The sequence below is a fragment of the Terrapene carolina genome, unplaced genomic scaffold (assembly GCF_002925995.2).
Source record: "Terrapene carolina triunguis isolate 2854851 unplaced genomic scaffold, T_m_triunguis-2.0 Scaffold210, whole genome shotgun sequence".
Lineage (NCBI taxonomy): Eukaryota > Metazoa > Chordata > Testudines > Emydidae > Terrapene > Terrapene triunguis.
Genome location: NW_020664561.1, coordinates 41104109 through 41118254, shown reverse-complemented (window position 1 = coordinate 41118254; position 14146 = coordinate 41104109). Strand labels below are relative to the sequence as shown.

Sequence of the window (14146 nt, the reverse complement as noted above, 5' to 3'; positions counted from 1 at the left end):
GATCGGCCGAACCTGCGGACGGGGCAGGTAAACAAACCGGCCCGGCCCGCCAGGGGCTTTCCCTACACAAGCAGCATCCCAAGTTTGGGAAACACTGTACTACAAGATCAGGTCTATAGTTAGCATTGGTTTTGGTAAGGAAGTGTAGTCCCAGATTTGTACATAAGGGTAATGTTCTGAGAAACAGAAAATGCTGTGAAGAATTCTATTCCTTTACACACACACACAAATCCAGCTGAGTTCAAACACCTAAAATATGAGCTTTTCTAAACTGACTTATGAGTTAGAAGGATTGCAGAATGTAGGCAAATAAATAATTTAGGCTTGATAATAAAATAATTAATCTTTGCTGACTGGTGAGAAGATGAATTTAATGCAATGGGCTTCGTATGAACTGTGCACTATCAGCAGAAACTACACTAAAACTAATACATATTTCACTTAAAATTTGATTCTGGATATGAAACATCCTCTGTACATAAAGTCTCACACATAATAATAATCATAATTAATACTTTGAACTTCCAGAGTGCCTTTCATCCCATGACCTCAAAGTTCTTTAACGACATTAATAAATTAAGGCTCACAACACCCCTTTGAGATAGACTAAGGATATAAAGCAGTGGTGGGCAACCTGCAGCCCGTAGGCCAAACGCGGCCCGTCAAGGTAATCCGCTGGCGGGCCGCCAGACAGTTTGTTTACATTTGCACAGCCACCCGCAGCTCCCAGTGGCCGTGGTTCGCCATTGCTGGCCAATGGGAGCTGCGGGAAGCAGCGGCCAGCATGTCCCTGGGAATTTAGTTGGGCAGATTGCAATTTCCTGGGCCCAGATCTTTGCCCCTGCTGCAACCCAAAAAAACCTATACAAGGGAGCTCTGAGAAAGAAAATTCCCGCAAGAATCCCCACGTGTAGTTCTGCCTTTATAATTCCATTTGAAGTCGTGGTTTGCCCCCTCACAGATGGGCCAAGGAGCTCACCTCCAAATTTCTTGAGCTTAAGCTCCACAAGGCTGGAGAGGAACAATATACATGTACCTTGTATCCAACCCATCCACTGCTGCCTGCAGCTTGCCTAGCCTAATCATCTTTGGCACAAATTAATTTAAAAATCAGTCAAACACCTTGGGTCCTCGTTGCCTGGTGGATTTTCCCATCAGTTTTTCATCATCTAGTTCACATTGCTCCAGAAGATCCAAAATGTCTTCCTCCTGAAAATGTGAATATGTCTAGGATTAATGCAAAGCGATGTCATTAAAAATGACAATTCAAAACAGATCCCACCTTTCCTCCAAAGGTAAAGTGGCAGCTTGGATTGAGATTTAAAAGTGGTTTTCTGATCAAATAATCACTAAACACCTGTGTGTGCACGAACGTGTATTCACATGCTTCCAAAGACTATTTTGATAAAATAATAACATCTTGATATTAAATTATTTCCTCTGATGTACGCCATTCCAGTGGAAATCAACGATACCTGCAAGACTGCAAGCTGAATTTGACCCTTATAGTTTGTTAATAGCTATTTGTGCGAATGGTTGGACATAATCTTCTGTTAGACTGCTGGCTGATATGTTATTGAAAAGGTTATTTCCCCTAAGTTTGTAATAATTTCTCCAATTTGAACAATGACTTCTAAATCATGATAAATTAGCCACTTGAAGAATGGATATATTTGAAATGGCCATCTCTAGGAATTTCCCCTGAGCTAGGGGGATCCCTGAGGGCCATAGCTGGCTCTATGACAGCTGTTGTCCCACCCAGCTATAGTGGGCATCTCTGAGCAGGCTGGGACCATTACTGGGGGAGAAAGAAGGTAATTATCAGTAGGCAGAGTGGTCTTTATGGGGGTTTATGCCAGAGTTTAGTTTGGCCATGGGGCAGGCTGAGGATCAAGAAAATGGCTTAAAGCCACTTGTCCTATCTCCACCCTGGGTCTTATGTCCAGTGCAGTTCAGCCAGACTCAGGAATTTGGCCAACAAGCTGCATGAAGAACAACAATAAAACTACAGAAAAATTGTCAAGTGTTGTTATTAATGACACATGAGCAAAGATGGAGCAAAGATGATTCAAACCGGATTCAAAACTTCATGCTGGGTCATGGAATTCCAAGATACATAAACTTTAAAGCCAATACTTCTGCACACTAGTACCTTCATTCTTTTCAAAGGGTTATTCCGCTCCCGCTGAAGTGAAGCTGCTCTCCCAGCAAGGAACGTCTGGAAAGCAATGGCTAACAAACTCTCATATTTTTCAAGTAACAGCTTATCATCAGGAGGGTAAATTCGCCTACAATTAGAAAAAATGAAATGGAGACAAGAGTAAAACAAAGTTGAGCTACTGACCACACAAGGAATACAACTAACGTAACTAATTCACAAAACTCGTTATGTAGGAGATTTATTTAGTCTGTAATTATTATTAAATGCATATTGTGAATAAGACTCTCTCACCTAACTTTAGCTCAGTGGACACATACATGCTTTAGCCAGCAACTGGCTGCTTTAAAAAAAAGAAAGAGAGAGAGACACACACACACAGACAGTGCAGGTTCTTCTACAGAAATATCATGACTGAGTCTTGGAATACTCACTGAAATTTCAACTTCAGATGTGAATGAGGCATGAAACATTAACAAAATACTGTATTCAGAGGCATGAAATATTTTGTTTTGGAAACAAAGCAATACAAAAGGATTGAAAATCTTTCTGATTAACTACTATGCTTTTATGGGCCTGCTATAAATTAAATCTTAGAGATGTACTGCATTACCCCAGTAACCCTTTCAACATAATGGACAGGAACATTCACTATTAGAAAAACATTATCTAACAAAGATGGAGAGTGGCTCCGATTTTCCATTATAGCAGCTATGATCATTATTCTTTACAACTGTGGGTAGGAAGATTATGACAATGCAAAACTAGGACTGAGTGATTTATGCACATTTACAAAGAAACAATTGGCTCTGAAGAGAATCATCCCTAATCTACTTGTCAGGAAAAACTGAAGCATAGCCAGAGACTGTAAAACCTGGTGACTAATTTCTAACCTACATTAAGTGGGCAAATGGATTATAATCAGTCAGCATCATGTAACTGGTGTATTTTAGTAGGTCTCTAAGGGTATGTCTACACTTAATTGTAAACCCAGGCTCAGGTTCAGGTTCGAGACCAAGCCCCCTTGCTGTCCACACACAAGCCTTTCTGACTTGGGTAAGCAAGCACACAGGAGCAGGATGTGGGTCCAAGGCCAAGTCCCACTGTGACTCTGGTCCAAGCCCTGTCATTTTGAAGTGTGGACGCAGCGCAAGCCATAGACCCAAGTCAGAAGATTTGCATAGTACAGTGTGAATGCATTAGCATAGTTGAGAGATTCAGTTCCAGCAACTGTAAGCCTGGGTTTACAATGCAGTGTGCATGCTCAAGTGTAGGCTTGGAAACACAAACTCCACTAGTGCAGGTCCCACAAATGGAGGTTTACAGTGCAGTGTAGACATACACTAAGTCTTGTGAATTTTGTAAAAGGATCACTCCCCTTTTGCCTGCTCACAATGTTAGGCTCCTTGAAAAACTACCTCTTGCAGTGACCTTCACTCAGATGGGGAAGAGTGGTCATGCTCTCACTAGACTTAATTAATATAATCCAGGCATCTGCCAGAGAAGATTGCTGAAGAGCAATCTGTAGCACTCCCTTATCTAGTGGTTGGACAAATGGTCTTCTTTCCCAGCTGTATGTGAAAAAAACCTTTGGTTTTCAGTTTTCATAGAATCGCATTAGTCTAGATTCACACATATTGGTTTAAAATAAACATAGTAGCTTTGGTTCAGATATACTCTTGTACAGTTTCCCTTTGCATGCTATGGTGAACATTCAGTGATCTCAGACCAATGGAAAATTCTCCACTGGTCTAAAACAAATTAAAACCTAGCATAATTCATAACCATGCAGCAGCTATATTTTGTGTGTATTACAAACAAGGCTGTGTCAATGGAGAAATTAGGAGCAACCATAGAAGTTCCACAGAGAGCAAGGGAGAATTAGAGAGGGCCAGGGTGCCCTTAGTGGGGGCCAGAAGTGCATCAGAGAAGGCAAGGGAAATAGCTAGTAGAAACTTCCCCACTCTGTCACAAACGTTAACTTCATTTTTCTTAAAGGATCTCCAAAGCGTTAAGAGGACTGTGAGGGAGAGTGAATATAAGGTGTGAAGACTTATTTCATGAAAAAGGCACCCTGAGCCAGTATGAATCTGTTGGTAAATTTTTTCCCATTAACAAACAAACAAACAAACAAAAGCATTGAGACTATATTCTAATGCACAGATACTGGCATGCACAAAACCTCAGATAATTGATTTCTGGAAAATCACTTCTATAATAAATTTGAATTTCAAATCAATATCTTCTTCAGTAAAAATGATGGAGTTGGTCCTAAAATCAGTGAGAGTTATAGTTGCCTAATAGATGCTCTGTACTTCTCGGGATACTGCCTTATATTTATACATTGAGAAGATAGTGGGCCACATTCTGCTCTCAATTATACAGGTATTATATGATGCCAATAGTGTTACTGTGCATTTAGATCAGTGAAAATGAGTGAAGAATCTGGTCTAAAGTGCTTTCTATTTCAGTGCAAGACAAAGGCAGAAGAAAATATGCCTGACTAATATAAAGAGACCATTCGTTCACAAAACAATTACACTCAAAGGTCTAAAACACGTCTGTCAATTGCATTTATTTATTGTTCTTTACACATATAAACAGACTATTAACTGTAAGGTCAAAGGAACAGTCTATTGTGATTGGAAATGCTCCTCTGCTTAAATATAAATAATTTACACATGTTCAGCTAATGAGAAGGTTCATTCAGCAATCTAGTCCCTCTGTTTCAGGTTTTGCTTTAAAGGGACAAATACTGGTCCAATTGAAGTCAGTGGGAGTTATGCAATTGAAGTGAACAGGACCAGGATTTAGCCCTAAGTACAGACCTGTTGGTCTCAGTGCAGAGCAGGCCAGAGCTCCTTGGTAGCAATCAATTTTTTTTAAAGGGGGGAAAAAAGTGGTGTTTCTGCTGATTTAAAAGAGGCCTAACAATAATTTCATTGGAGGGATAGGCATTGTAATTCAATATGAGGAAAATATACTCCACTGCAAAGGGCCCACATGAAACCTATACACTCCTTAAGCCCCTCAAATTCAGCAAGGAACTTAAGCACATGCCTACCTTTAAACATGAGTAGTCCCACTGAAGTCAATGGGACTACTCATGTGCTTGGAGTTAGGCACATGCTTAAGTACCTTGCTGAATCGACACCTGAAGATATAGAACCTGACCCAAAACCTGCTGAAGTCAATGGAAAGACTCCCATTCACAGAATCAGGTCTGAAGTCAGTGCAGACATACAAGTTTCTTGCGGTTCTCATTTAAAACACTAATGTCATGCCATGCAACAATAGTAATGGATTGTTCATCTTTCCATATTGTAAGGGAGCTTTTTTTAAAATCTAGATTTTTTTCATTAACATTTTAAAACAATTATTTACTTGTATCTTAAAAGTACAGAGTCAGATCCACTTATACAGAGGTGGCATAATGTGTCATATTATATTAATGTCATATTAATGGAGATATCCTATCTCCTAGAACTGGAAGGGACCTTGAAAGGTCATCAAGTCCAGCCCCCTGCCTTCACTAGCAGGACCAAGTACTGATTTTGCCCCAGATCCCTAAGTAGCCCCTTCAAGGATTGAACTCACAACCCTGGGTTTAAGAGGCCAACACTCAAACCACTGAGCTATCCCTCCTCCCCTCACATACGTACTCCCTCAGTCCTGGAGTTGATGTTAAAAACAGCCTTTATTCCTTAGGATGTTACTTTCAAAAATAATATTTACCATAGATACTTACGATAGAATAAAATTGTTGCCTACTTAAATTTTGTCTTTTCAAGTATTTAATCAACACAGTGTGCTTTGTCTAGAACATAACAAAATCTACATACTATTAAGTAGTGGGACCTTTGCTCCATTAAAATTGTTGTTTGTTATTTTCAAAGGAAAAATACCTAAAGACATACCATAGATAGGCCTCATCATTATCACCCCCTTTCTGCCTCCAATTTGCTAGCAATAGGAGTGTTGCCTGGCTGCAGGAACAGGCCCTTTATCTGCAGCCATGCTTCTCAGTGCACTCAACATTTAAGTCCAAGTCTTTCAAGTAATTATGCTGGTGCCTATAGACCATATAATTGATGCCTTATAAACGCCAGATGCAAACACAGACCTTGGATTAGAAGTCCTATTACCTGGGAAAAGACAGCATCTGGTGAACATCAATACTTAAAATAAATTCCTGTAAATAATTTTTCTGCAGAAAATCTATCATTGCCTCACAATACCTATTTCCATTATTCTTAAATAAATCATTCAATTCTGGACTGATTCATCCCACTCAAGCAGGAAGAGGGAGGGCACAGTTACCTGTAGTTCCCCATGTGTTTGTTTTCATGCTCTTCTTTGGAAATCTGTTTACGAACTTGCACAAGTCTTTCTTTCTAGAAATCAAGTAAGAAAGAATTAAAACTGATTGAGTACAAGCCTTAGAAGGGAAGGAAGAGTAGCTTTGTAAAATTCCTTTATACCAGTTCTTCTCTTCTCCTCTCTAGCGTGTGGCGCTGTTTTTCCCAGTCAGAGGATCCTGGTGACAGTCTTTTCATTGACCCTTGACCATAAAGTCTCTTTTGAGCCTCAGCTTTTTGTTGGGCTAAGTTTCTCCTTTTATCACTTGTCCTAAAATAGAGATTACATTCAAATATGACTCAATTAATCCGGAAAGCAATAGCTTTTAATCAGGATTAGGAGATGACTGCATTACATTGTTATAAACATAGCTGAATTCTTAGTTTTTTATAATGAAATCTTTTGTACATATTTATCTGGCACAGTCACAGGATATGGTCCCAACATGCAATCAGACCTGCACAGGTGCAGAACCCCCAGTAATTTTAATGGGACTCCATGTAGGCAGACCTCTATAACTGTGCACAATCCCACTGAAATCAATGGGGTTCTGCACAGGCACAGGAGTCTGTCCTCACAGATCCAATTCCAGGACTAGGGTCTAATGTATTAAACCTCTGTGTAGAGGTTGTCACTCCATACCCTCTTACAACACATGTGAGCTGAGAGGTACTTTCACTGTAAAAGAAACCCCCCGTTTTTTCCTATCAAACACACTATGCTGTAGATCTTATAGAAAAGAGAAAAAATAAATACTGCTTAAGAATGAATTCTTATAGTATCAATTGTTGTGGCTGTGATAACTCTATGCTTTTTAGTACAGTACTGTACTGATTTTGTGCTACCACCCAATGTGCAACCTTGACCTTAATTTACAGTAATTATTTTCCATTAGGTTTACAACTGAAAACTGCACCATTTCCTCCAGTTTACCCCCTCCTCTGTGTTCTGGTGTTAGTAGAAATGGATTGCAGTTGTGAATGCTAGTGCCATCAGATCAAACTACCAAAGTGACAGTGAATCCATGCCAGCACTTACCATCCACACTCTGAGACCTGAGTGAAAAATTATTAAAACAAGAATCAGGAATGGTAATCAATACTTTTTTTTTTTTGTAATGCACACTAATGAGGAGTAAAGTTGAAGCTGAGTCATGTACACATAGTAAAACTGGTAAATAAGAAAACTTTGCCATTCACACAATTTAAGACTGGTAACAAATTTTCCATACTGCACATATCCCATGATTTTCCCACATTCAATAGGAAAAAAGGGCAGTAAACGTCGCACTCCTATAAAAAAAGTTAGGGTGAGGATTAAAATGCAAGTTTACCTTATATTGAGAAGCTTTAGTGCATTTAGTAGAACACCTTTTTTTACATCATAGTCTATTTTTTGGTCAGTTCCAAAGCTTGGTGCTCGATTAATCTGAAAAATTGAAACACAGAAAATACAAGGATGTTTAACTTCAGTGTATGAAATATACACACATTTTTCATAAAGACTTCTTTTAAAATCTACTGACATGAAAATAATTAGATTAATAAAATAAATGTTAGGAAGCTAATGTCATGAAAACTGAAAGAGAACATTTAAAACGAAAGTTATCATTATACAGGAATTAAAAGAAAAACCATGAAAAGTCATTAAAAACATGGTGGGAGAAGTTTAGCTACTTTCTTCGTGGAAGGACTCCCATCCAAGGATTTACCAGGCTCAATCTTTCTTAGATAGTCTGATAGATTCGCCTCCTCTGGCAGCATGCGGGCCAAAGATTTTTTGTTGTTCAGTGCCCTGATAGTACGAACACTTACACACATGCTTAACTTTAAGCATGTGGGTAGTCCATGCTTAAAATCAATCATGTAAATAAACGTTGAAAGAAGTGGAGCATTTAATCAATGGGCCTCTGGGGGCAAGAACTCAAACCCAACTCTCATATATCATATTACAGAAAACTGTCACTCGACAGGGCAGATGCATTTTAAATAAGATTTTATGTATGTAAATATTTAAAGTAAAACTACATTGATTAGATATGTTTGGATAAGTTAAAGGTAAACACCAGGCAGTTTTATTCATTTTTCCAATAAGTTAACTTCCTGGCTTTTATGTACACTGCATGCCCAGATACCAGTGAAATTGTAGTTAGATTTTGGGACTTTTGAAATGCTATTTTGGCCCAAATTTTTAAGTCATGATTGCATGCACCCATAGTACATAGAAATAGCCAGAGCCCATGAGCCCACCCACACACAGGATTGCACATGTGCAAATAGGGAACATGGCATGCAGAAGTTCATGCTGATTTTTGAAATTGTGGGCCTTCAAATATCCCTGTATTGTTAACTCTTTAGATTACAGCTGCAGCATTAACAGCAGCATTCCTGCAGAGAACGTGAGAAGTAATTACAGCACATTGTACTGTTTACATATCTTATATCCTGTCATTTTACTTGAATAATGTAATACAAGTGAATAATATAGTTACACAGGGAATATATTTAATATGCTAATATAGATTAACAGACATTATTATAAAAATGATCTGTGCTACAGGTCTGTCGCATCTTACGCGCATTTAACATGCGCGATTTCAACTTTAGGCGGTCGGCAAAAACAAACAAAAAAGAGAAAAATAACAATTTTAATACTATACCTGTAGTGCGGGCGATTTCGCCCGCCATTGAACTCAATGGAATTTTGGCTATATGCGGTTTTCGCTTTACACGCTAACCGTGGAACAGAACTCCCGCGTAAGATGAGACAGACCTGTATGTATCTAAGATAGAAAGGAAAATTCAATTACACTGAAAACTAACTCGATTTAAATGACCTTTTATTTCTTACAAAGTGGTGATATGGAAGAAAAAGGTTTGCAGCAAACCTGAACAAACAGAACCATGTTAGTTGTGTTTTATGAAGGAAGAAGGTGGTTTTGTTATAATAAAACACACAGTGTACAAAACGCTACACTAAGATTTCTGTGGGTATGTGTACACAGCATTTTGGACTGAGACTCCCAGCCCAGGACAAGAGATGTGGGCTAGTGGGGCTCGCATTAGCACTCAAAAAATAGCTATAAAGACCGCGCTTAGCGAGGGGATGGAAAATGGCTTCTTTGACTTTTTCTAACCACTGAATAGGTATTCAGAAGCATTCAACAACCCAAGAAGACTCCAAAATTAAGAGACACAAGGTCAAAAGCCAAAAGACCAACTACTTGAGAAGTGCACTAGTCAGTTTGAAATGCACTGCTTAAAGTACAGTATCTTAATGCTACTATGAAATGTTGTATGGCGGCGAAACATGGGCACTGACGAAGATAGAGGAGCAACAACTGCTTGTCACAGAGAGGGCGATGGAAAGAAGAATTCTGGAGATTTCAATCTGCCACTGAGTCCCCAGTGAAGTGATCAGACAGCAGAGTGGAGTGTGAGATGTCATTGAAAGCAGGTACAGTAAAATGCTATGGGCCGGGCATTTATCTAGGCTCACTGACAATTGATGGACTGCAGCTATCATGAGTGGTACCCACGAGAACTGAAATGACCACTCGGCCGACCTTCAAAGAGATGGGAAGATTTTATTGTGAAAAGGCCTGGCCGCACGTGGAGAAGGAAGGCCAGGATAAGAGAAGGATGGAAGACGTGTTGTGATCTGCGCAATCTATACGAAGGCTGAAGGACCGATCTTTCAAGGTGATCAAGGTGATGATTAAATTCATTTTAACAAAAAGGAAACTTGAGACCTATTTACTGTAATAAAGTTTTTTTAATTATAGATACACACACGATGGCTCAGACACAAATGACCGCTAACAAAAAGCAATTGTATGCAGCATTTGAATAATGTTTTAGAAAGAAGCAGTAAAGATGATCTGCAAAACCTTTTAGTTAAAGATTCACATTAAGTGACAGAAGATTAGTACAGACTTCATAATTATAAACAGCTACATTTAAAAAAATAAAGATTGGAAAATCATTTCCTCCTTCATATATGCACGAAGTCCCGAATTCAGGCCAAGGATTCTGGGTTTCCAATACAAAGCTGATGCCATCTCAAATGCCTGCTGTACTGCCTGCATTAGGGGTTTGAGATGTCAAGGAAACACTTAATTCTAATCCCCTGATTTAGTAGGAAAACAAAGAAGGAAATGATTTTTTTTTGTATTATTCATTTTATCAGCTTAAAGTTGGATACCTATTCTGTTACTGATCTAGGATATTGCACATATTTCTTTTCATAAGCTTTGTTACTTTATGTATTTAAGATGCAAGAGGCCTGCTATCTGTAAACTGTAAACAGACAGTTCAAATCTGTGGCTAAGTGCTGCCACCAGACTTCAAAGGCAGGATGCCACGTTCTTCCTCCAGCCTGGCCACTACACTCAGCACCACTTTGCTGATGGCTGGGCTTCTTCTCGAGTTTTACTCCAGAAACTAATTTGGAAGCAGCTCTCAATTTAGCTTCTACATGTGAATGTAATATTTCAGAGGCCCTGCTGTTTGCCTTGTGCTGTTGGGCACACAGAGGAGGAAAGGAGTGGAAACAGGAGTCTGAGGCTTGTTTTACACTAGTAACTTATGTCAATATAAGTACGTTGCTCAGGGGTGTGGAAAATCCACACCCTTGAGCAATGTAGTCATACCAAACTAACCCCCAGTGTAAACAGCTATGTTTATGGAAGGACTTCTCCCATTGCCATAGCTACCGCTTCTCAGGGTGGTGGAGCACCTACACCAATGGGATAAGCTCTCCTATTGGCATAGATAGTGTCTTTACTAAGCACTACAGCTGCACGGTAAGTACAGACAAGCCCTGAGGAAGAAACCTCCCTGTTTAAGTAGTCCTTAAGCCTCTACCAATGCATTAACAGGCCTTTAGAACCCATGACAATACCTTTTCCAGGCTCCATCCAATGGCTGCCAAGAAAAAACTAATACCCTATTACCTAAATGGAATATGACCACTAGTGTCTTTCTTCAAGGCAGAGATTGCCAGGGAACCTAACCAGAGAGTGAAGTGGCTGAGCTCAGTTGGAATGAATTCTTCACCAATAGGAAACTAGAGAAAGAGTTTGACAGACTCTGCATTTGGATGGATATATGAGCCATTTGGCCACAAAAGCCCTTTTGGCCTACTTTGAACAAACTCTCTAACTAAAACTTTTAAACTGTTTTTCCTTCACCTTTCTTCCACCTGCCTAATCTGCCCTGGTATCTGCTTCTATTAGCACTTTTCTTGGTGGGTCATTTATACAATAAACGTTTTGGTGCTAATTTATAAATGGATTCATCCCACGAAGATACTAGCCATGTCATACTCCAGATTTCCTGGGGCAGACCATCACCAAAACAGATTTGAACAATCAACATCCAAGCTAGTTTATAGTCATTAAGCATATGGGGTAACACAGAGAAGAGAAAAACTGCTGGGTAAATAATAGATGTGTACAAACACATTATTGCTTACAAGAGTCCAGTATGTTGAGACATTTTGTAGATTATATTTTTATAATCTCACAATCCTATCTGCTGAAGAATTTGTTTAATACTAATGATTCTTTAGTTACTCTGATTTTTAAACAGTTACTGAACTTATTTCAGAATTGTCAGTGTGAGTTTGTAATTTCTCCAGTTGAAGTCCTCAAACTTTGTTCCAAAAATTAAAAGTTGCACAAATGTTGTGCACACATTTGCACAAGTCAGGCGTACACAGTTAGACTGCAGATTTATTGCCATGCATATTACATAATTGTATACTTGTTGTCAAATTTGAAAGAATGGCACAATTGCCAAATCTGTAATTCTTAATATAAATAGTTATAAACTTGTATAGCTACTTATGCTATCTAAAGATCTCATCTGTTTTCATTTGCAAGGGGATCTGATTTTATAAGATGAAAGGAATGGTTTTTAACCTCTGGCTAATGCATAAGACACTAATTGTCTAGAAGTCAATAAGTCAAATGAAACCACATCACCCACAAAACCAAAACACTGGGGTTAGGATTTAGCAACTGTCATGTTATCTGATTAAAATATCCCACATATATCATTGTTGCTACCACTGTTATACAACTGCAACAAATCTTGTACAAAGTATGTCAAATAAGGTGTCTATGGAAAGGTTATGATTTGCCAAATATGATTATGCTAATTTGTATGCATGTATCATTTTTGTATCTGAAGTTATGAATATTAACTATGTACCTGTATTTCAAATGTTTGCTCCTGTGGTAACACCCACCAGGTACTTAGCCTGCACACCTTGAAGCGACTATTCAAGTTAAATGGCCCATCAAGGAACACTTAACTCACATCCGATATGCATCCGAAGAAGTGGGCTGTAGCCCACGAAAGCTTATGCTCTAATAAATTTGTTAGTCTCTAAGGTGCCACAAGTACTCCTGTTCTTTTTGCAGATACAGACTAACACGGCTGCTACTCTGAAACTTAACTCACAATGGACCATGGAAGACGCCCATTCACACCTGATGGACTTTCATGTGAACGTTCTGTCTCGAGTATGGGTAATGGCCTCTGCTATGACTAAGCAAAGCATGTATGGACATGTGACTTGCCCACATGACTCCAAATCCCATCTTGTTGCCTGTAATTTTCCACAAACTAGAACAATGGGTTTCCCTTCACTTGGCAGAAGCTATAAAAGGCCCTGGAAGAATCTGCATTTTGCCTCTTTCTTGCTCAAACCTCTGGACTATGAACTTGTACTACTGGGAGCATTCTAATCAAGGGACTGAAGACCTTCCAATGATTTGGAAGCAACCAGAGACTTAACAAGCCAGCAGTTTATTCCATCACTGTTACAAGCCTGATCCAACACATTTGCAATTGTTGTATGTATTTGATTCCTTTAACCAGTTTTAACTCTCATTTTTCTTTTTCTTTCTTTCTCTCTCTTTTGTATAAATAAACCTTTAGGTGTTAGATACTAAAGGACTGGCAACATATTGACCTGGGTATGTGGCTGGTCCTTTGAGATCAGAAGAACCCTTTTGTTTGATTAAATTGGTTTTAAATAACCATTCATTAAGTCTAGTGTCTGGTTGTTGAATCCAAGACTGGAATACCTAAGGAGGCTGCATTTCTGACTTCTTCTTAGCTAGTGTGGTAAGACAGAAGTTTACTTTTGTTGCTGGTTTGGTATTTCTCATGGAAGAATAACCACTAGTTTTTTGTTGTTGATGTTGGTTTGGGGGGGGGGGGGTCCTGCCCTTTTCCCCAGCAGCTTGTCCTGAATTTGGCACTCTCACTTATGACCCACGGAGGCATGGTGACAGCATCCTTGTCAAAAGATTCAACAGCAGACTCCTGCTCTCCTCTTCCTGGAGCCCATTATTGTGGAGCTGATGGAGGATCAAAACATGCAGCTCTCACAATGCTGAAGTCAATGATGTCTCTTAGGGGAAAGCCCTATAGACCGGATATATCTACATCCCATTTTGGAGTGAGTGGGAGCAGGCCTCCCAGCCCCGGTTGCCAGACTTGGGGTAGCAGGCCTGACTTAGAGCTCTAAAACTAGCTGCGTAGACAGCACTTTGAAATTGAGGCTCAGGCCAAAGGAGCAACAGTAATTCTAAATTAAAATAAAAAAAAAAAAAAC

General features: G+C 39.2%; 1 protein-coding gene across 1 annotated transcript in view; it reads right to left on the bottom strand.

The window, feature by feature from the left end:
• The window catches only part of LOC112107732 (tubulin polyglutamylase TTLL7), a 79593-nt gene that overhangs the window by 33377 nt on the left and 32070 nt on the right, over positions 1 to 14146 (bottom strand). Inside the window, exons 9-13 of the mRNA XM_026655545.1 lie at positions 7851 to 7945; positions 6640 to 6787; positions 6479 to 6552; positions 2153 to 2288; positions 1123 to 1209 (exon numbers count right to left, since the gene is read on the bottom strand). Coding sequence (XP_026511330.1) covers positions 1123 to 1209; positions 2153 to 2288; positions 6479 to 6552; positions 6640 to 6787; positions 7851 to 7945 — 540 coding nt within the window. The remainder of the gene's footprint in view (positions 1 to 1122; positions 1210 to 2152; positions 2289 to 6478; positions 6553 to 6639; positions 6788 to 7850; positions 7946 to 14146) is intronic.